This window comes from Protopterus annectens, chromosome 7.part0, assembly GCF_019279795.1.
Source record: "Protopterus annectens isolate FY-2018-M chromosome 7.part0, PAN1.0, whole genome shotgun sequence".
NCBI classification, from domain to species: Eukaryota; Metazoa; Chordata; order Ceratodontiformes; family Protopteridae; genus Protopterus; species Protopterus annectens.
This window is the reverse complement of record NC_056739.1, coordinates 558,899,612-558,923,701: the sequence shown is the minus strand read 5'-3', so window position 1 is coordinate 558,923,701 and position 24,090 is coordinate 558,899,612. Positions and strand designations below refer to the sequence as shown.

The window sequence follows — 24,090 nt, the reverse complement described above, 5'->3', positions numbered from 1 at the left end:
CAGGATGCTAGTCAGGGCTAGGGTCATACCTGCCAGGGCTACAAGATCAGAGAGCTCTTCCATGTATCTTTTCATGTAGTCCAGGGAAGTACGTCTCACATCGTTTACACCAACATGGAAAATGACAGAGTTATGAGTCATATTTGTACTTTCTGTGGAGTGACCTGAGTGCGTGGGTTATGTGGCGGATCCTGGCACCCGAAAGGCAGCTGACAGTAACCTTCTCCTTGTTTAGCCTGGTGAGTGGGACATCAGGTACTAGAAATATTTCAGAAATTTTATGAAAGTTTGTATAAGATGAGGAGAAGCATCAACATACTAGAAAAAAGTGGTGGTGGCTTTAATACCTAAACAGGGTAAAGACCCATCAGATTCAGCTTCATACAGGCTCAATTCAATCTTAAACCATAATTAGAAAGTGTTTATGTCTATAATGGCTAAAAGAATGGCAAAGGTGATGCCAAAATTGATAGCTATGGATCAATGTGGTTTTGTGGAGGGAAAGCAAACATTTGATAACATTAACAGAACATTGATGATCCAGAGGGAAGTTGAATGTAAGAGAATACCACTGTTATTTTGGTAGATCTTGATGCAAAGAAAGCATTTGACAGAGTAAGCTGGGAGTTTATGAGCAGGGCATTAGAAGCATTTGCATTCCCTAATAAAAATATAAGGTTGATTATGAGGATATATGAGGGATCCAAGGTGAAAATCAAAGTGTGTGGGTTCCTCTCTGATAATTTCTGTTTGAGCAGAGTAACCAGGCAGGGGTATCCTCTTTCCCCTTTTTATTTGCACTATATTTAGAACCATTGCCAAATAAAATAAGAGACTCAGAAATTCAAAGATATAATTGGTTTGGTAGTCAAGAAAAGCTGGGTCTATTTGCAGATGATATTATTTTATACCTGATAAAACCAGAAAAAGACATTTCAGTGTTGTGGAACATTTTGAGGGAGTTTCAGATCTTTTTTGGGATACAAAATGAATGAAGCTAAAACAAAGGCAATAACTGTAAATTATATACCCACGTACGATATCCATATGGATACATTATAAAATGAAGTACTTAGGAGTACGGATTAAAAAGAATTCTAGAGTGGCAGCTAAGGATATGTGGGAAGAGACTAAATAAAACATAATACAAAAACTGAGAAACTGGAAGCTCTATTGGATTTATATTGATAGCAACATACAAACAGTTAAGATGTGTTAGTCCCTTTAGTTCAGAAATATTTTTATCAAGCAGAGGTTGTGGACAGTAATAAAGAGCTGCAGGATTTTATCTGGGAGGGGAAATTGGCAAGAATCATGTGGGATAAGGTAATTCTTGTAAATGAACAAGGCAGTTTGGGATTACCCGATTTGAAGGGGTATTTCAGAGCTACACAGTTAAGGCTACTAAACATGGCACAAGCAGAAACCTATAATTCAAAGTGGAAAGGGATAATGATGAAACGGGGGAAGCTCAAGAAACAAGGAGAGACTGGGATTTTGGATGCAGATCCTTAAGGAAAACAACAATAACCATGCAGAACATTATATTCATAAAATAGTAGAAAGTATTCTAAGAACTAAGCCAACACGGGAATGGAGAAAGGAGATTCTGCCAATAGGGATGATTGCAATTAGGGAAACAGACAATAGGCAAGAGGGGGCAGGAATTTATTACAGAAAACTGGTAAAAGAACAAAGTATGCAGACTCTTAAGGAGAACAACAAAAATAATACAGAGTACTATATTCATAAAATAGCAGGGAGCATTCTAAGCACTAAACCAGCACAAGAATGTTGAAAAAAGATTCTGCTGATAGGGATGACTGTGGTTATGGATACAGATAATAGGCAAGAGGGGGCTGGAATTTATTGAAGAAAACTGGCAAAGAAACAAAGGTATTGGGAGCAAATAACTAGAAAGGGAAAGGTAACAAAATGGGAAGAAGCCAAGAATTTATTTGGACTGCAGCTTAGAGGGTGCCTTCTCTATCAAGGATTGATATCAGAGTATAGGCAAAGAGAAAGAAATAGGGGGAGTCCTAAATGAAAGACCATCATTGGCATAGTTTTTTAATAGAATCTAGAAGCTGCCATTAAAAAAAAGGAATAATTAGAAGAGCATATAACATATTGCATAATAATTATAAGACTCAATCAAAGGAGCTTAAAAAGATTGGGAAGAGAGATTGGATAAGCAATTCACAAAGAGACAATGAGAGGATATATGCATATCTTCCAAATATGCAACAAAGTATAGAAGACTTAGGATCTTTGCCTGGAATTGTTTACATAGGTATTTTTATACCCCAAGTAGATTCCAAAGAATTTTACCTCAGGTGAATAGCAAATGTTGGAGGTGCAATGGGCAAGAAAGAGGTTCTGGGAACATATTTTTTCGGAATGTAATGAGCTGGCCAACTTTAGTGATTCCCTGCAAACTGCTCTATTGGAGATGCTGCTTGAGCAGATTGGACTGACTGGGGAAATAATTTTTTTGAGCTGTATACAGAATCGGAATTGCCTAGACATAGTAAAGTCTTCCTGAGTCTAATTATGGTGGCTTCCAACTAGAACATGGAAATTAAAGTCTAGACCAACTTTACTAGAGATAAAACAACTGGAATTGGGATCTTTAGAAAATGAAAGGATCAAACTACATAGAAAATATGGGAATTGTGGGAACTATATATGCAGAGAAGGAACAAGGTTTAAGAGGCAGGATTTGAATGAGCCATATAATCCTTTACTGACAATGATTGGATGGATTATAAGTGATGTATAATGTTTGCAACGACAGTTGTTTCAGTGGTGTCTGTGATGTATAATGCTTGCAACTAAAGTGGTGTGAATGTTTGCTTTTCATTTATATAAATGTAAGATTGCCTATGCCATACATGATCATTTAATAAAGATGTTTATTGAAAAAAGGTATTTAGAGCAAATAATTAGAGAGTGACTCCAAGTAGACTATTCTCTATCTGTTAAACGTAGCACTTGCTCCTACAGTACTTATTACCTTGATACGGCACTCTTGTCATAGATAGTACCCCAAAAAAGGTAACCCCCCATTTCTCGGTCACCCACGTCCCCCTGAATCTTTTTTAAAGTTTTTTGTCTATCCTTCTAGCATGTCGAGGGATCAGTTGCTAGTGTCCTCTCCTGCTCAGCTGGTGAACCTGGGAATACTGAGGCAATGTTACAATTGCCTCATGTACACAGACAACCCTCTCCTCCTCCCACAAAACACAAATACATGCGAGATGCAACTATACGGCCAAACTGGAGGCTGAGCTCTCTCAACACAGGACTGGCAAGACCAGTCAGGAGGAGAAGGTTACCACACACACTATAGACCCAGTCTCACATAGCACCATTACAACCTCAAATCATACACATAAACACACAAAGACATACTCGGGAGGCTCTGATCAAAAATCTACCAAAACAGCAGAGGCCACCAAAGCAGACACCCAAACAACCACCACCTCAGAACACAACACCTGCAACACATAGACCTCACAGTCAGAGTGTCAAACAGTCACAGCCCTTAAGGCCAAACACAATGCCAGACACACTAGTCATTGGTGACTCCATAGTCAGACACACTGATGTCCCGCTCACCAGACTGAGTAAGGAGAAGGTCACAGTAAGCTGCCTGTCGGGCGCTAGAATCCGCCACATAGCAAGCACTCAGGTCTCTCAACAGCAAGTACAAATATGACTCAGTCATTGTCCACGCTGGTGTAAGCGACCTGAGGCGTACCCTCCTTGGACTACATGAGAAAGAGACATTGAGGAGCTCTCTGACTATGTAGCCCAGGCAGGTATGACCCTGACCTTGAGCAGTATCCTACCTTCACCAAGAGTGATGCCACAATACAGAGATAAGATGATCAGCTTTAACAATTGGCTTAAACACTGGTGTCATTCAAAGGGATCCAGTATCTGTCTGCCTGGGATGACATGCTGGACAAGCCACGCTGCCATGAGGGCGGCTTGCACCTGTCACCTGGGATTCGGATATTGGCAAGGCTCTTGCCACCCCATAGTGCCTTTTTAGGCACGGCTCAAATTCTAACCCTACCACCCTAGAACACAAAAAGGAAAAAAACTAAGGGTAAGGCTGCTCAATGCCAGAAGTCTCAATCACAAGGTGCACGGACGCAAGGCCCTTCGCAGTATGGAGAACATCGATGTGTGTCCTGTGACAGAAACCTGGTGCAAGGCTCCTGAGAGCACCCCAGCTATCAGGTTTTACCTCATATCATCGTTCCGGCCCCAAAATCCGGACAATACCAAGAAAGGAGGGTATCCATATTCATTAAGGACACCCACACACCTCAAGACTGAGTGGCAACGCACGATGCATCGGAGACCATCCAGGTGCAATTAACCATAGAGCAAGACTGCTCTGCAAATTGTAGCATGTTACAGGCCACCCTCACAAACTCAGGAACCTCACATGGCCTTCCTGAAAACACTAGAGGATAAATCTATCACCAAACACCATCATACTAGGTGACTTCAATTACCTAATATAGACTGGGAACACTACTCAAGCCCAAACACCCTAGCCCAAAAGTTCCTGGAATTCATAAACTCAAATGCCATGGAACAACTAGTCACCATCCCCACAAGAGGAGATAACATACTTGATCTCATCATCACGAACATGGGAGCACAATGTTCAACACCGGAAGTATACCCCTCACTGGTGAGATCAGATCACAAACTAATCTGGCTGGAGGTCCTCATCCCACGCCCACCTGAAATAAAGAAGACCACAGTAAAGAACTTCTCAAAAGCCGACTTCACACTACTAAAGAATAGTGGGGTCTCCTGTAAGGCCCTCGAGCTGGCGGAAAACACTACTCAAGCCGCTGAAGCACTTACAGGCGCCTTCTACCAGCACCTGCAGGACTGCATGGATAAGGCAATCCCAAACAAAACAAAGACTCTTAGTACCAAAGGCAAGCGTCCAGTCTGGTGGACCCCAGCCATAAACAAACTCTACAATAAAAGGAGGAAGCTACTACAAGATACAGCAAAATCCTTAAAGGTAAGACACCCTTGATCACTATAAGTAAAAACTAAGAGCTCTCATAAAATCATCCAAAGCAAATTTCGAGAGAAAAATAGCTAAAGACTCAAAAGACAATCATAAGGCCTTCTTTAGCTATGTTAGACACCTAGGAGGAAACTCCCAGATATGCTCAGAACTAGTTCAAAATGATGTGAAGATTACTGATCCTACAGACATTGCCAACATACTGGCTGACAGGTTCAGTGCAAACTTCTCCCCTCCCCAAAAGGAGAGATATCTATACCAAAGCGATTGCAGCCCCCAAACATCTCCAGCCCAAGTGAGAACTGCTCTCTCCAAAGCAAAAAACACAGCATCCATGGGACCTGATGGTGTCCCCGGCTGTGTGCTCCACGAACTCAATGAGGAATTAAACCCACAGCTAGGACAGCTGTTTAATCAAAGTCTTACCTCTGGATCACGTGCCAGGGTGGCGCACTGCAACTGTGGTCCCACTTCACAAAGCGGTGCCTCCACCGACCCTGGAAATTACCGGCCCATTAGCCTGACAAGCCTTATCTGCAAAGCCATGGAGAGGATCATAATGGACCTCATAAATAAAGACATAGGAATTTGCAGACTTTGGATCCAACCCAGTTTGGCTTTGTCAAAGGCAGATCATGCCTTTTAAACTTGGTTGACTTCTTGAAACAGTCACCAAAGCCATTGTGAGGAAAGGCAGTCCATACAGCCTACCTCGATCTGGCTAAGGCCTTGATACAATACCCCACTCGGGTATCATTGAAAAACTCATCAGCTTAAATGTTAACCCATACATCACAGGTACTTGATCCCCGGTCAGAGTGCATTCTAAGCACTAAACCAGCACAAGAATGTTGAAAAAAGATTCTGCTGATAGGGATGACTGTGGTTATGGATACAGATAATAGGCAAGAGAGGGCTGGAATTTACTGAAGAAAACTGGCAAGGAAACAAAGGTACTGGGAGCAAATAACTAGAAAGGGAAAGGTAACAAAATGGGAAGAAGCCAAGAATTTATTTGGACTGCAGCTTAGAGGGTGCCTTCTCTATCAAGGATTGATATCAGAGTATAGGCAAAGAGAAAGAAATAGGGGGAGTCCTAAATGAAAGACCATCATTGGCATAGTTTTTTAATAGAATCTAGAAGCTGCCATTAAAAAAAAGGAATTATTAGAAGAGCATATAACATATTGCATAATAATTATAAGGCTCAATCAAAGGAGCTTAAAAAGATTGGGAAGAGAGATTGGATAAGCAATTCACAAAGAGACAATGAGAGGATGTATGCATATCTTCCAAATATGCAACAAAGTATAGAAGACTTAGGATCTTTGCCTGGAATTGTTTACATAGGTATTTTTATACCCCAAGTAGATTCCAAAGAATTTTACCTCAGGTGAATAGCAAATGTTGGAGGTGCAATGGGCAAGAAAGAAGTTCTGGGAACATATTTTTTCGGAATGTAATGAGCTGGCCAACTTTAGTGATTCCCTGCAAACTGCTCTATTGGAGATGCTGCTTGAGCAGATTGGACTGACTGGGGAAATAATTTTTTTGAGCTGTATACAGAATCGGAATTGCCTAGACATAGTAAAGCCTTCCTGAGTCTAATTATGGTGGCTTCCAACTAGAACATGGAAATTAAAGTCTAGACCAACTTTACTAGAGATAAAACAACTGGAATTGGGATCTTTAGAAAATAAAAGGATCAAACTACATAGAAAATATGGGAATTGTGGGAACTATATATGCAGAGAAGGAACAAGGTTTAAGAGGCAGGATTTGAATGAGCCATATAATCCTTTACTGACAATGATTGGATGGATTATAAGTGATGTATAATGTTTGCAATGACAGTTGTTTCAGTGGTGTCTGTGATGTATAATGCTTGCAACTAAAGTGGTGTCAATGTTTGCTTTTCATTTATATAAATGTAAGATTGCCTATGCCATACATGATCATTTAATAAAGATGTTTATTGAAAAAAGGTATTTAGAGCAAATAATTAGAGAGTGAAAGGAAACAGAATGGAAAGAGCCCAAGAATTTATTTGGACTGCAGGATAGAGAGTGCCTTCCCTATCAAGGATTGATATTGTAGTATAGGCAAAGAGAAAGAAACAGGGGAATTCTAAGCAAAAGACCAGCACTAGTAGAATTTTTCGTAGAATTTATAACAGAAGCTGCTGTTAAAAAGGAATAATTAGTAGAACATATAAACTATAACATGATAACTATAAGAATCAATCAAAGGAGGTTAGAAAGGATTGTGAAGAGAGACTGGATAAGCAATTTACAAAGAAACTATGGGGGATATATGTATGTCTCTCAAATATGCAACAAAGTCTAGAAGAGTTAAGATTTTTGCTTGGAATTGTTTACATAGGTATTTTTAGACCTTAAGAAGACGCCATAGATTTTTTTTCTCAGAATATAAATGTTGGAGGCGTGATGGGAAAGAAATTGGTACTTGGAAACGTATTTCCTGGGAGTGTAATGATTTGGCAGACTTTAAAGATTCCCTGCAGACTGCTCTGTCAGAGATACTGGGTGAGAAAATTGGTGTAACTATGGAAATGATTTTTTTTTTTACCCATGATAAAGACTCAGAATTGCCTAGACATAGTAAGGCCTTGCTGAGTCTAATTATGGTGGCTGCCAGAAAAGCAATTACTAGAAAATGGAAATCAAAGTCTAAACTACCTTTACTAGAAGTAATGAATATAGTAGCAGAGATAAAACAAATGGAAGTGGGATCTTTAGAAAAGGGTAGGAGCAAATTACATATAAAAACATGGGAATTGTGGGAACAATACATGCAGAGGAGGAACAAGGTTTGAAAAAAGGCAGGAACTGAATGACCTATGTAATGTTTGACTGACAAAGACTGGATATATTATAAGTGATATAAAGAAGTTATGTACTCACCATAACATTCCATGTGAGTTGTTTATCTCGTCTTTATTCTCACTGATGGGTTTGGAGCCGATCCTCTGCGCCAACATGGCCTATAGCAAAGCTCAAGGTTTGCTAGTAGCTCGAGACCAAGCCTCTTATCCCATGATGCACTGCTGGAATTACCTCATATCTTGTTTGCTGCTTGTATATATACCCCTGTAAGGGGAGCACTCCCCAAGAAAGAAGAAGAAGTATTGAACAACCAGAATGATACCAGCCTCTACGTCAACTGTCAGCCAGGAGGGGGATGGAGGGAGGGACGTGAGAATAAAGGCGAGATAAACAACTCACATGGAACGTTATGGTGAGTACATAACTTCTTTATGTGAAGTTGTTAAATCTTGCCGTTTATTCTCTCTGATGGGTAGCATCCCTAGCACCCTCAATCCTGGGTGGCTCACGGGAGTACATTTTTCAGGACTGTGGAACCAAAAGAAGACCTGTCCCTGGAAGCCTTATCTATTTTGTAATGAGTGATAAAGGTATGAGGCTTAGACCAAGTGGCTGCAGCACAAATATTGTCAAGGGGCAATTTAGCTTGAAAAGCAGAAGACATAGAAACGGCTCTGGCTGAATGAGCCTTTACTTTGTGTGGCAAATGTATGTTAGCATTTGCATGAACAAATGAGATACAATCCGATAACCATTTTGAAAGGGTTGTCAACCACTGGTCTACCTTTTCTGGCCTCCGAAAAGGATACGAAGAGTTGATCTGATTTTCTAATATCCTTAGTTCTATTAAGATAAAATCTGAGCTGTCTATGTACATCTAGTTTGTGCAGCTTGTATTCCAATTTGTTGGAATGGTTGGGAAAAAAGACTGGCAACTCAATGACCTGATTGATATTTGACTCGGAACAGACTTTAGGCAAAAAGGAGAGGTTTGTTCTGAGAGATACTCTATCAGCATGGAAAATCATATAAGGAGGTCTGATAGATAATGCTTGAAGTTCTGACACTCTGCGGGCAGAAGTAATGGCCACTAGAAAAATAGTTTTCCAGGACAAAAATTTGAGATCACAAGATGATGCTGGTTCGAAGGGGGGAAGAATTATCTGAGGCAGCATAAAATTCAAATTGCAGGGAGAATAAGGGATTTTGACAGGAGGTCTCATGTGAAAAACACCTTTAAGAAAAACCTTAAATAACTTGTGAGCCATAACATTTAACCCATCGAATCCAAGGTGGAAATTTGATATGGCGACTAACTGTACCCGAACTGTGGCAGCTGCTGCTCCTTCCTTAAAAATCATTGTCAAAAAGTCTAAAATGCATGACAGAGGAGCTCAGAAAGGGTCAATTTTTTGTATACTGGCCCAAACTGAGAACCTTTTCCACTTACTGCGATATAGTTTTCTGGTGGATGGCTTATGAGAAGACAATAGAATTTGTCTTGTGTCATCTGAGAGTGAATGAAGCCTGGCTATTTGGGGAAGTGGATCAGCCAAGCAGTCAGCTTTAGAGACTGCAATGAAGGATGGAGGTCCCCTGACGGGTGTGTCAGGAGGTCTGGAACTGGGTCCAAGAGCCATGGATCCTCCAGCAGATGATGGTGAAGGAAAGGGAACCAAATCTGTTGAGGCCAATGGTGGGCTGAGGATAACAGTCCTTCCCAGCGATTTTGCTTTCTGTAAAAACCTGGGTATCAATGGAATAGGTGGGAATGCATATAGGAGACCCAGAGGCCAATCATGCATGAGTGCGCCTCTTGGGGGATGTCCCGGAGGTGGTATCAGGGCAAAGTAGCTTCTGCATTTGGTATTGATGTGACTGGCAAAGAGGTCGTAGCAAGGCTGGCCCCATTTGTGGAAAATCAAGTCCGCAACGTGTTCATTGAGAGACCACTCAGGAGGCAACAGGATCACCCTGCTCAGCTTGTCAGCTATCACGTTGGATTTCCCGGGATGTGCATTGCTAACAGAAAATGCTGGGATGAGAGCCCATTGCCATGCCTTGAGGGCTTCTTGACAAAGGGGGTAAGACTTGGTTCCGCCCTGTTTGTTCAAGTACCAGACCACTGACATGTATGTCTGAACTGCAATTGTCCCTAGAGGAAGAGAGTCCTGGAAGTACTGCAATGCCAGAAGTACTGTTCTCAACTCCAAAACACTGATATGCAGATGTGACTCTTGATCCGTCCATGTGCCTTGGGCAGTCATTTCTGAAAATGCCCCCCATCCTATCAGGGAAGTGTTCATGGTCACAGTAGCTACTGGAGGGGGGGGCACAAAGGGTCTTCCTATTGTGACATGAAGAGACGTCAACCATCACTGAAGGTCTCTCCTGCAAGAATTTGTGATGAGAAACATATGGTTCATTGGTAACTTCTGGTAAGACCACTGAGTGAATAGCAGCCACTGAATAATTGGCATATGCATCCTTGCGAGTGGAATGGCTAGAATTGCTGCCAACATCAAACCTAGTACCTTCAAGATCTCTGCGGCTGTAGCTTTGTTCTTTGACACCAATGAGTTGATGTGTTGGCGAAGAAGTGAGACCCTTTCGACTGGAAGACGTAGAGTGGTGGTTGAGGTATCTAACTCTGCTCCTATAAAGACTGTATGCTGCGATGGCGACAAGGCAGACTTTTCAAAGTTGACTGCAATACCTAAGTGGGGGTAGAGTGTCAGAGTAGATTGTGTTGCCTGAATCAATTGATGCCTGGTGGTAGCAGTGAGGAGCCAATCATCTAGATATGGAAACACCTGGAATCCTAGATGCCTCAGGTGAGCCGTGACCACTGCCATGCATTTGCTGAACACTCTCGGGGCTGTACTGAGACCAAAGGGCAGGGCTCAAAACTGGTAGTGATTGGCTCCCAGCCGGAAACGCAGGTGATCTCTCGAGCGCCTGTCCATCTTTATGTCATAGTATGCGTCCTTGAGATCGCTGGAGCACATCCAATCACCTTTCCCTAGAAAGGGAAGAATGGCCTGAAGTGTGACCATTCAGAACTTCTCTTTTTGTACAAATTGGTTGAGTCTGCTGAGGTCCAAGATAGGTCTCCAGTCCCCTGTTTTCTTTAGAACCAAAAAGAATCTTGAGTAAGTTCCGAATCCAACTTGGTCTGCTGGGACTGGCTGGATGACTCTTTTTCCTAGCAACCTGCGGACTTCTATGGTTGCTTGATCCCTGAGACTGGGAGACCTGTACCGGTGTTATCGGTTCCATCTACTTGAATGTCCTCGGCGCCGACCAGGGACTCTAGGAGCCGACACTCTCCTGTTGGAACATCCGGGATTCTGTTTACAAGAGTGGGAGGGGAAGAGAACGGTATGAAATACCATCTGGAAATGATGCTTTGTACCCAGATATCGGACGTTATGTTTAGCCAGGCTTCTGGGTACAAAGATAAGCGACCCCCGACTGCCTCCAGAGCTGGACAGTCAGGTCTCCTTTCAGGAGCACTGGTAGGGCTGACCAGAGAAATGGCCTCTGTCACCCTGCTGTAGCGGACCCCCCTACCAGGCGGGCAGCGTCTTCCATTATAACCCCCTCCTCTGCCTCTAGAGGGGGTTTCTCCACATGTGTCCTGAAAGGCTCCCTGTGCTTTTTGGAACCACATTTATCCACCCTTAGGACACTTGGGATAGGGCCGAGTAGGGGTAGAAAAATGGACTCCAACGGCAGATAGAGTCTTGCCTTCCTGCTCACACCTGGTTAGAGTTTCCTTCACTTTGGGCTCAAACAAGGATAAGCCATCAAATGGGGTGTTGATAAAGGCAGACTTGAAAGGCTCTGCAAAGGAACAGAGATGTATTCAGGCTTGTCTATGCAGGGCAATGCCTGAACTAGCGGCTCTACTCAAACCATCAGCTGCATAAGATATGAGGTGCATGGACGAGTTCACAATTGAGTTTAGGGTAACGAGCTGTGTGTTAACTTTGTCAGCAACCCCTGCAGCTACCATACCCTGGAGAGTATCTCCTAGCTCTTTCAGGAGATCTCTTTGTAGTCTTGTAAAATGGGTTAAATAGTTCAGTGATCGAAGGGAAAAAGTCGCTGAACTAAACATGTGCATCCCATATCTATCCATGATCCTAGAATCTCTGTTAGGAGGATGGCTAGATGAGCACGTCTCAGACGTTTCCTTTTTGGTGGCTGCAGCCACCACCATGGCATCAACAGGAACTCCCTTAGTCAAAAAGGCTTTGTCCACTGGGGCAGAGATAAACTTATTTGGCTTCCGAGGGACAGGTTCCATGGCCTCCAGAGATTCCCATGGCTTACGAGAGATCAGCTCCATGAGCTCATTGTAAGGCGGAGACACTCAAGAAGTAGAAGGTTGAGACCCGAAAGCCTTCAAGAGCACTGACTTGTCTTCGGTAGGGCTTTTGGACTGCCAACTGCCCCTCTGATTAAGGATCTCTAATATGTCCGCAAAGGAGATATCCTCAGAGGGGGATCAAAGAGACACTTCTGACTCATCCAAGTCAGTGTCAGATGTCAAAGACTCCTGTAGGGAGTCCAAGTGCCTCCTCTTGCACAGTCTCTTCCTGGGTACCTACTCAGTGGGGGGATCTGGGGAGGTCTCAGAAGAGCAAGGGGCGTCCTGTGGGGCTACTTGAGGCTCAGGATCTCTACGCTTGGGTGGACCAGTAGAAGCAGGAGCGGACAAAGGTGCTTGAGGGGAGGAGGAAGCCAGACCCGATGCTGGTGATGTATTTGGAGACAGGACTCTCCTCATAGCATCGAACGCACCATGGCTCCAATGAGAAGGGGTAGATGGGTCCGAAGGGACGGTCTGATCCTCCCGCACCGAGGCCATGGGCTCTGAGCCTGAGGTAGGAGCCGAGCTCATCCGAGCCGAAGCCCTGAGAGGAAGAGTCGGCACCGACAAATCGGTATGACTACTCTCCCCAGACCCGACAGGAGAGTGTCGGCTCCTAGAGTCCCCGGTCTGCGCCGAGGACATTCGAGTAGATGGAACCGATAACAACAGTGAAGGTATCAACTCCACAGGTTCAACAACTATCAGGTTGGGCTCCTTCGGCTCTGAAAGTCCAGTACGGCTCAGAGGAGTAGTAGTCAAGTCCGGGTTAATGGTCTTCGGCTCCGACGAAGGCATCGGAGCTGACAACAATTTAGCATGGCCTGGTGCCCGTAGAAGCTTCTGCACTAGCCGGTCTATATCCATATCTGAGAGGCTGACAAAAGACTTCGAGGAGTGCACCAAAGGTGCTGATTGGAGCAGAGGGGATGAGGGAATCTCAGAGACCAGCTCCAAAACTGTGAGCTGGCTCCAAACAGAAGAGACACTCAGCTCCGAGGACAGTGGAACAGATGACCCTACACCCTCCATTTTTTTAGTCTTTTTGGATGCTTTCGAGTCACCTGAGGATTTGGAAGATTTTGAGGATCTACTAGCACCATCCTGGTCACCCAGCACTTCGGAGAAAGAGTGCTGAAATAAACCCCTGTCTACTAATTTTCTCCTTCTCTCCAAAAGTACCCTGGAGGAGAAAGAGTGACATATACTGCAAGAGTTTTGGAGGTGTTTAGCCCCCAGACAATAAACACATTGAACATGCCTGTCAGTGACAGACATTTTTTGTCCACAATCCGGACATTTCTTGAAGCCAGATTTTGGATGAGGCTTCTCTTTCTCAGACATTTCTATATCAGATTAAACAATTTTAAAGAATTAAACAACACACTTAAAATTATCTACCAAAGTACACCTAAGGTTAAATACAAGGCCAACTCTTAGGCCCAATACTATAGAAAAACAGAAGCCAACACAGGCATGAAGAAAAAAGTTTTTAAACTTGCAAATAGAAGAATCTATCGATTAATAATGGTCTGAGCTATCTGGAACACCGAGATCTGTGCCACGGCAAACTAGATCTGAGGTAATTCCAGCAGTGCATCATGGGATAAGGGGTTTGGTCTCGAGCTACTGGCAAACCTTGAGCTTTGCTATAGGCCGTGTCGGAGCCGAAGATCGGCTCCGAACCCATCAGTGAGAATAAACGGCGAGATTTAACAACTTCACATATAATGTTTGCAACTAAAATTATGTTGATATGATTTATGATGTATAATGTTTGCAACTAACATTATGTTGATATTGTTTGTTTTCATTTAAATAAATGTATGATTGCCTATGTCATATGTAATAATTTAATAATGATGTTTCTTGTTTAAAAAAGATACTATGGTGTCCAGTGCCAGGAGTAAAGCATGACAGAATGGGATTTATGGGATCATACTGCATTAAAAACATTACTATTCATTCACACATGTGAAACATAAGAAATATCAGTGATTGGCTGTGGTCTGTACAGCAGGCTGATGACAGCAGGATTGCTATCAATGGTAATGCCCTAACTATCATACTCATGACAGCCTAAAGACAGTGGCACACAGTAGCAAAGGGTACTGGTAGGGCTACCTCTCCCCAGATATGTTGATATTTCCACAATCAATGAGCTAGACTCACACACAGTGCACCATGGGTAAATGGCATTACCAGAAGAGGCTGACTCTCCTCCTAGTTCAGTACTTTCTGGTGGATATGTTGAACTTCTCCAGGAAGACATGACAATATCAGAGGTTCAGATACCCACTGCACAGCCAGGCGAAGGCATGAATCACAGTTGGCTCTACAGACATACAAGGCCTTGTCCACACAGCAACAAATGTGTCACAAAAATGTTCAGGCATAGGTTATGGCTGCTGTAGATGTGGTTAGAGTGCTGCAGGGCATATGTGAGGAAATTCACCAGTATATGGGAATGGTCAGTTCCAGGCACAATGGCAAGATGAACCTCATGAAGAGCACAGCTGCTCACATGGCATCCATTTCAACCTCTATACATGCATTAATGAGGACTTACCAGCACACACTGGTGGCAGTGGTGGACCAGGATGTGGGCTAGTATGCATGAGTGGGAACATGTGGGCCAAGCAAGTGCTGCATCTGTCTGTCTAATGTCCGCTGTGAAGATGATGATGGTTGTGACCATATTAAGTATGCATTTTTGTATGGGATGTGGAAGAATGTCTGATGTACACTGTGAGTCCGCCATGCAATAAAGACCACAGCCTACAATTAATGCATGCATCAAGTTTCACCCTTTTGATCAAACCATGTCAGCCGTGTGTAAATTCTGATATCTACATCCACTAGTGGGTTACTGCTTAAAAAAATGCATACAGGCTTTGTATACACATATGAACACTGTATCCATTTTATGACTTTTCAGACACTTTAAGAATACTGAAATGTAGTAAAAAATAGGATTACTAAAGGCTGAAGAAAAAGATGTAGTAAATCTTAATTACTTTTCGGTTAATCTTTATGTCTGACAAGGGAATGCAGAGTAAAAGAGGCTTGGTCCCCTCTGCCATGTTTATGCAGAGGTGACTATCAGACAAGTACTGAGTTCTAATGTAATTGTCTTTAAATTATGATTGCGTCTTTTAAAATGGAAGAACTCCAGGACGGCATGCCTCATGGAAGGATTAATTAATTTTACTTTTTTTCTTGTAATGTTTTCTGTATAACTGCAGCTGATTGTCCAAAATAGATTTCCTGTAATAAAGACATCTGGTATCTGACCTAACCTACATGTGCCTTTTAGTAACTATAGCTGTCATTGTAGTTCAACAGCATTAAATGAGTCATAAAAGCATTGTCATGTACAGACAACTATTTTATGTGAAATTTCTTAGTCTTAGAATCTGTCATTTTCTGAAGTGTCATGGACTTGACTGAAAACTGTACAGTGGTAAGTTATATTGTGATAAGTAACTCACAGCTCTTACTTCAAGTTTAGGCAAGTTATAAACCTTTTTACCAAGCCTTCACTGCAACCTCCTTTTTCAAAAATGAAAGCTAGGATATACATGCAAGTTAAAGGCAGTACTAAATTACAGGGTCAGCTTTTAAATTAAAATATGTCAGACCTCTCCTTTGAATGTATGCAGACTCTTATGCTTATGGAAATTGTCAAAAGCTGTAACACGAGTGCAATCTGCAACTAGACTCAGCATTTCTAAGTAATTCTGTTGCTGAGGAAAACCCAGCAATAAGCCATTTAAATAACTGACTAATATTCAGTTTCAGCAAAATGTATGTATTTTTTGTGAACAAATGGGTAACTAAGGTGAAATATTCTCATGGTTAGATATTGCATATATTAAGAGGAGAATAGCTGGGGTCTATATTATATGTCGACTAGTGATAATGTTGGCTCTGACTTGATCGAAACCAAAATGATGAACTACAAGATTACCGAACGGCCAAATCACAGATTTCTTTCCGACGGAAATAAATCGGTTGGCCATTCTCTTACACCTGCCCTTTCCCTGTCTGTAGTGTGGTCTTGGAGTTAGAATATTTAGTTGGGGGGCACAGCCCACCATGTTGGGGGTGTGGAGGTGAAGTCCCCCACTTAAACATATTTATTTTTGTGTGGCGTTGGTGTTTAGCCAACCGATTTCTTCTGTTGGAAAGATATCGGTGATTTGGATGTTCGGTAATGTTGCAGTTCAACATTTTGGTGTTGAACAAGTCAGTCGACATTTTCACTTGTTGACATTATGATATAGATGAATAGCTGAAATGAATAAAAATAATCCTCACGCACAGAAGACAGAGACAAGATAAAGGATCCTTATCTTTCATCTTTATTCCATGAACTTTCAAAAGCACTAATGAAAAATTGCTTTCAGTATAACCATAAGATGATGCTCTCTATAAGTGACCAATGTAGGTCCTTGGAAGTAGCCTGCAGCTGACAAACAAATCTCATTCCCTATTAACAACAAAGGTGTACAATAAATGGGGAAACTGGAAAATGGCTTCAGTTTGAAGGTTGCATGGCTATGTGTTGTTTTTAAAGGCTTCTTCACTCCAGGGCCATCTGCATCTCACAGATCATTCACCTCGAGTATTATTCTGAGCTTGTCCTTGTCAGGTGCTGATGAAGTATGAGTGGAAGGGCCTGTTTACTAAATAACCTTTTGGCACTAATGTTAGTGCAAAATTTAACAAGCAGTTTGCTACAGTTATATCACCTCACACTGAGTGCTTCAGCTGTGACCTCAGCTGCAGTATCAGCACTCAATTATGAAGCTTAGATATCATCATGGCTTAACAAAATATGCTAGTTCTGCACTACTGCACCACTAGCACTTGGCAATCATACCCCCTCCCGACAACTTACACCTAAGGCAGCAGTCTCCTTTGCCCAGCAGTTACAGCCCTGAGTCCATTGAAGGACGAGATCCTAAAGTCCTAAAGGGAAGGAAATGAAAGATTTGGTGAAAAGGAGAAGCGCTGGTTGGGAGGGAAATAAACATAGACAGTTTATTTTTTTACAAACATACATAAATATGTTTTTCTCTGTTTCAGGAGTTAATACAAACCAGCACTGAAATGATAAGAGGGTATTCAGTAATGTCTCTTCCACTAATCTAAGAGGGAAAGTAGAACTTTTTTATTCACAGAAAAATATATTAGAAACATCTAGTAAATCAGAAAGTACAAGAGTAGAGATGTTGTGATGATGTTAGTCCAAGTAGTCACCAACATGGTGCATTACTGCAGGTGACACCAGGCCATGAATGAAGGACTTAGACACAGTTACCTCCTTTGAGGTGTGTGTGTGTGTGTGTGTGTGTGTGTGTGTGTGTGTGTGTGTGTGTGTGTGTGTGTGTGTGTGTGTGTGTGTGTGTTGAGGTGTGCGATTTATAACACTGCAACTAATAAATCTGGTGAGCTTAAGAGACATGGAAGTAGTGATAGGCACAATGGACAGCCAGGATTCCAGACAGAAGTGATGGTTTTGTATACGAGACGGCTGGTTAACCAGGGAAACCACTGCATGTTCATCAAAACAGGTGTGATGTCAGGAGACTATCACAGACTACTAATGCATAAAATGAGAAAAATCTCTCTCCCTCGACTGGATCACGACAGCAGGATGCCCTAGTGCTCCTTACTTCATTCCCATAGTGAGCATCAAAACAAACAATTAACTACAACATGCAAACAAAACAAAAAATGTGCTATTGCTCTCACCTTCACAGTTAGGAAGTGGAGGATCCCACTGTCCGTCCTTGTTACATGCCGCAACTAAACTGCCTCTGAGTGTGAACCCTTCATTACACTTAATTGAAACAGAAGTATTAAACTGGTTCTCGGGTCCATTCTCATACACTGTCTGACCATCTTTTACTTCAGCTTTAGGGCACATAACAGCTGAAACAGAGAGAGAAACATACACTGTTTACCATAGCATAATTAATACAAAAATTACAGAAATATTAACATATTTCTTACCAATGTGCAGATATGCCAAAGCAAAAATTAGAGAAATATTCACATATTTCTTACCAATGTGCAGATATGCCAACAGATGGTGATCTAAGGTCTAGAGGCTATCCAAATGTTTAATTTATCCCCTGTGTAACTACCCATCTCTTACATCACCCTTTCTTTAATCTGTCACATATGCCCTTGAGCCCTGGACTCCATAGGGTTACATTCCACTACTCCATCTTGTAGTAAATTCCAAAGCTTTACCACTGTCTCCATGTAAGTTATTCCACTGAGTTAGATGCACATTTCCTCTCATTCAACTGCTACTAATAACATGCCCATCCATGTCATGTCCTTGCTCTATAGCTCTACAAGTCCACAACCTTTCTTTGGTCAATGTGGGAAGCTGCACTTTTCTCTCCTTTTCAATTTCCTGTGTGCACTACAAGCAGTTGAAATTTTTTCTCATAATGTTTGCCTCACCACTGTACTAGTTCAGTAAAACATTGCACAGATTGTATCTGCTTACAGAGCTATACAATGTGTGTGTGCATTAGTCCCTTATATCAAGCAAAAATGTTTAAATGTGTGTCCATTGCTTGGCATCAAAGCATTTCTCAGTCCTTAAAGCTAGCATGTCTAATTAAATTTCAAGGTTTAACTTAGTGGTAATAATTGACATAACACTTTCATCCCCTCTATATGCTGTGGTCCCAGCCTCCCTCCAGAATGTGTACTATTCCTGGAATCCCTTCACCAAAGCGCACAAATCAGCACGTCTTGTATCAGATCCCAGCTGATATATTTCTGCTCAGTCTGCAAGTCATCATATGTCTTTTTTGATCTTGCATCAGTATAAGATTCTATCTATACAATTCACCAAATAAGTGCCATCTGAAAACCACTGCATTTCTACTCCAGTAGAATGGTTCCTATTCTCACTGTCTTCAGCCAGCAGTTTTATGGTAGGCATGATGTCAAATGTCATGAAGATATCTGTATACATATCAAAGCTATTGGGTACCCTTTGGTTAACTTGGCAGTGAAATTGACTTAAGAGCTACAGGGAGGAGGATGAACAGAGCCTTCAAGGCATGAATTTATGCTGTTTCCATTACAAAAGCAAGTAATAGTGAGGAACTCTTCTCTCCAGCCTCACGGAACAGCTTCCCTACCTTTCCTTGGGATGTAAATGAGAAGTGCTGCTTTGCAGTGCTTAGCTGTGTTGTTAGGTTTAGCTCCCAACTAGGGTGCAGTCTGTGTTGCATTTGCATATCCTTCCATTTCTGTATGGGCTGGTGCCTGGGACTCTAGTTTCCTTCCACATCCCAAAAGCACGCTGAGTGCGTTCACAGTGTGTATATTACTGGGTGTGTGTGTAGGGAAATAGGATATAAGTAAACATGGCTAACTACAGTAGTGGTGTCTTTCTATAAAATCAAAACTTTAAAGTGGTAGCCATGGATGAACTTGGAGGGATGTTCTTCATATCCCAACATGCATGTGGGCTTCACTGCCTGCACTCCTTAAATAATATAACAACTTCGAACTTACAAGGTTGCATAAACTCAGTTTTAATGAAAAAGTCCACACCTGGAGATGGACTCACAATCATAAAATTCATCACTGCATGTGTCTGCAATTTACTAACGACTGTCACCCTGTCCAGAATTGGTTCCACACCTTTCATCCATTACTTTCCATGACAGCAACATCCCCATAACCCTAAAGAGGATGAAGGTGCATCAGGAAAAAAGTGTATTTATGACAATGTTAGCAAACATGCTTAGAATCAAGAACAAATAATGTTAATTTGCAGAATAAGCAGCACACCAAAGGGTTTCTATGAAAAGCCAAACTTTGAGCTTACCTAAAAATCAGTAATGTGAAGAAAATTCCACCAATATATTCTGCAGGGGGCAAAGCCCATCTGTACTTTATTACTACTAGCCTTTAAGGTGATGGAAAAATGATATTATAATTTCTGTTCCATACAATTAAGTTCAAAGTACCTGGATTTACAGGGCTATATTCAGTAAAACATGAGTTCCCAGTGAAATATGCTAAGATCTTAATGTAGGATTAATAGATATAACCACTGAAATGTGAAACAGAAATCTAAAGAGATTAGCTTGCGAGCTGAGAAGGGCTTCAAGAATGTTTGAGCTGCTAATGGTATCAGGTCCCTTGGTAAGAAAACAAACAAGTAATAAATAAAAATAAAAAAAAATCAAGTTTCAAAAAATGCTTTTTCTGTCCAGTAATGTTTCTCAATTAGCGTTTTCATTAATCAACTTCATTAAATCGAGTACAATCCATGTTAACAATCATTTGTGAGTAGTACAAATATATATATTTTTACAACAATGAAAAAGGATGGGCATTCATTACAACTGGCTAGAAAACATGAGTTACCTGTTTGGAAGGAGAGGGTGAATTTCACTGGATGAAAACATTTGCCCAATTTGCATGCAGGTCAATGAATGGGGGATTTCCTTTAGTTACTAGCCCTATCCCTTACTTCCACGAGGCTACCATATTCCCACAATTTTTTTTTTTACTTGACAATTATCTTATCTGGTCCAAACCATATTCCATAGATGCTATTTGTAGATGTGTAATTGTCTAGAAGCAGTGTCCTTTTGGAAATATATTGGGTGTCTACATTCAAGTTATATTCTTCTGCATGTTCATTGACAAATTATATTTCATGTATTGCAGCTAGCTTAGACTGATATCTTACATATTCTGTTTCTGTAAATATTTTTTTTCTTGATAAATAGGCTACACAAGGTTTCATATAAATTTGTTTTAGCCCATTTTTATGGAGTTACAAGCAATGCTGACTTCAGGTCTTTTTTAAGTGTTGCCCCTGTTACTGAGGACATTTTATATAAGTCAATTAAATTCATTCAGTCAAGTCTACTAAACAATAATACCATCTTGTTACTCGTGTCATTGAGAATTTTCAATATATAAAGTTATTAACTGACTTATTTGAAACAGAGCAGCTTAAGATAAACTGAATCATGGAACCATCCATTAAGTTCTCTAGTTAACAACCATTCTTGTAAATGTAGCAATAAATTCTATTCACACTAATTAATCTGTTATTTTTGATGACCATCATTCTATTATAAATCTTTATATGATGGGTATATGTTTTAATACATACTTATGATAATAAGAGACAGAAATCAAAAACTACAAACCCAGTATGTAGGTCTAGCTGTTGTTTTGGAAACAACTATGTTAAGGCATAATATACATGTAATGAATTTTCAAACTAAAAGGAAGCAGTTCATTATTCGGGTCTATATTAGAACATCGAAATCTCACAATTTCAAATGTTCTAATATCGACCCCTATTCAGCGAATGCTGAAAATAGCGAAATGACAGAAAACCAATTTTTTTCCTAGGGAAAGAATTTGGTTATCCATTTCTGTCCTTTCACTATTTCCAGCGCTGTGGTGGAAAGTTACCGGTCGGGTTCAGGTTAAGTGTGCGATTGGGCACAGGTTAGGTGAGTTAGGGTTAGGGCACGGGTTAGGTATGTGTGCGATTGTGTGGACTTGAGGGTTAGGGCGGGTTAGGTGAGTTAGGGTTAGGATGCGGGTGAGATGAGTGTGGGATAGTGACAGACCTTAGGATTAGGGTTTAGGTTAAGGTAAGTGGATAGTTAGTGGTGTTTGTACAGTTTAGTGTAGGGTTAGCTGTAAGATTTTAGGTGTATGCGTGTGGATTGCTGTTTGTTTGGTGTGCTTGTGTTGTGTGTATCTGTTTTGGAACAGCAAATTTTTTCCCTAGGAAAAAATTCTCTGTTCTGCATGTTCGATGTTGTCAGCATTCGCTGAAAAGGGGTCGATGTTAACACATTCGAAATTGTGAAATTTCAATGTTCTAATATAGACACCATTATTCTGGACAATGCTTTTACATGTCTCCAAGCTTGACAGCACTAGACTTATTTTCCCACAGAATATTGATTTTTATTTTATCTGCACTAGGTTAACACACTTTCAATAAATACAATTCTATTTAAACAACTCCTGCTAACAAATTATACCCTCCTTGTAATTTATCTACGTTTAATATTTTCAAAACAATACAAAAGCAGCCCTTCTCTATCTAAACAGAGAAATACATTTCTGTAACAGATTAAAATAACTATAGTTTGAACCAAAAGACTATTTTTAATAAAATAAGAAGACAAATGGCCATTTTACCCCATGCACATATTTCAAATTCATTGCTTCAAATTATTTGGCAACATATATGAATTCTAAAACTGCTAATGTTTAAAAAAACAAGTATTTTCTCATATAAACATGTGGAATGCAATTAATTTCTCATACTGGGTTATCAAATTTGGGTGGAATTCAGAAAACTCCCAATGTTCCACATGTGTAGAAAATAAGGACAGTTCTGGTGTGCAGAAAGTATCCTATGTGATTCAGAGAAGCACGGTTAAGTGTTTTGCATGACTTCCTATTGGAATTGCAAGACTTGTAATTCCAAATCCTGCAACAAAAAAAAAAAAAAAGTACATTGGGCAAATAAACACAGCAGATCTTGAAACTTGATATAATGGCATTAAAGAATTTTGGCAGTGAGGCTTTTTCCTTTGGCACCACCGACATGGAAGTCTGCTCTGCACATCCCTGCTACAGACCTATATACCTCTGAGTAAGGGGAAAGGCTGGTCTGCTACAAACACAGACTTAGTATACAGTCCCATTTCTAAACAATCTTGCTGCTCTAATGAATGCAAATCTGGCTGTTGGGCCTACAAACAGAATTTGTGCAGTTCAGAGTACGCCAAGGTAGCCTAAGGCCATTCAGCATCAAATATCTCAGAATACCAATGTCTAAATGTGATGCTAATGCCCATCATGATAGAAAACAAGACATTTGTCTTCTCTTAGTCACAGCAGTTACTTCAGATGCCTTGAAAATGCTGTTATCTGGGTAATATTCCCATACGCACACCTCATAAAGTGCTCCCGTTGTGAACGGCAAAACAGCTGTCTTGGCAGTTCTCCAGTGTAAGTGAATAAGGTACAGGGAATTCAGTAGCTGGCTTTGCAGTTTTGCAGTGTAAGTGGATAATGTACAGGAAATGCAGTGGTTGTCTTGGCAGTTCTGCACTGTAAGCAGATAATGTGCAGGGAATGCAGTAGCTGTCTTGGCAGTTCTGCAGTGTAAGTGGATAACGTACAGTAAATGCAGTAGCTGGCTACAATGCTCTCATTCTTCTACAAATTCTCAGGAAACACCTGATCCATATTTGTGTTTTCAGTATAGAAATCAAAGAAAAAAGATTTTATCTGACTGATGGCATGAGGACTGCCAGATCAGTGTTCACATGGAAGGGATTGTCAGACTATACAAAATGGCACTCTTTGTGACCTAGAACTCCAGGCCACCAGTTTGCATTAGGCTAGCTTGTTCAGTCTAGGGGATTTCCTTATAACCTTAACAGCTGCACCTCTAAAGGAACTGGTGCCGTTGTGTGCATAAATATGCATTATGTAAATGGCTATTACTTGCAAACTGACATTAAAAAATTCTTTGCAACAGCTAGAAATATATTTCAGAATTTGAAAAGATCGACTTCCAGCCCAAAATACTGCCATAACAAAATGTTTTCTGAAATCAACCATTTAGGAAAAATTTTCTGTTTCCTATAAAGAAACACACACTTCACTTGATGGGACAGTTAAGGAGAGATTATTATCGGGGTTCTGTGTGATGACTACCCTAACAATAAGTTAAATGAGGCAGTAAAGGACATTTT

At 41.0% G+C, this 24,090-nt stretch overlaps 1 protein-coding gene across 1 annotated transcript in view; it reads right to left on the bottom strand.

Moving 5' to 3' along the window:
• Positions 1-24,090, bottom strand: part of LOC122806052 (membrane cofactor protein-like) — a 700,904-nt gene that overhangs the window by 12,271 nt on the left and 664,543 nt on the right. The window contains exon 5 of the mRNA XM_044076293.1: positions 18,053-18,232. Within this exon, the coding sequence (XP_043932228.1) occupies positions 18,053-18,232 (180 nt within the window). The remainder of the gene's footprint in view (positions 1-18,052; positions 18,233-24,090) is intronic.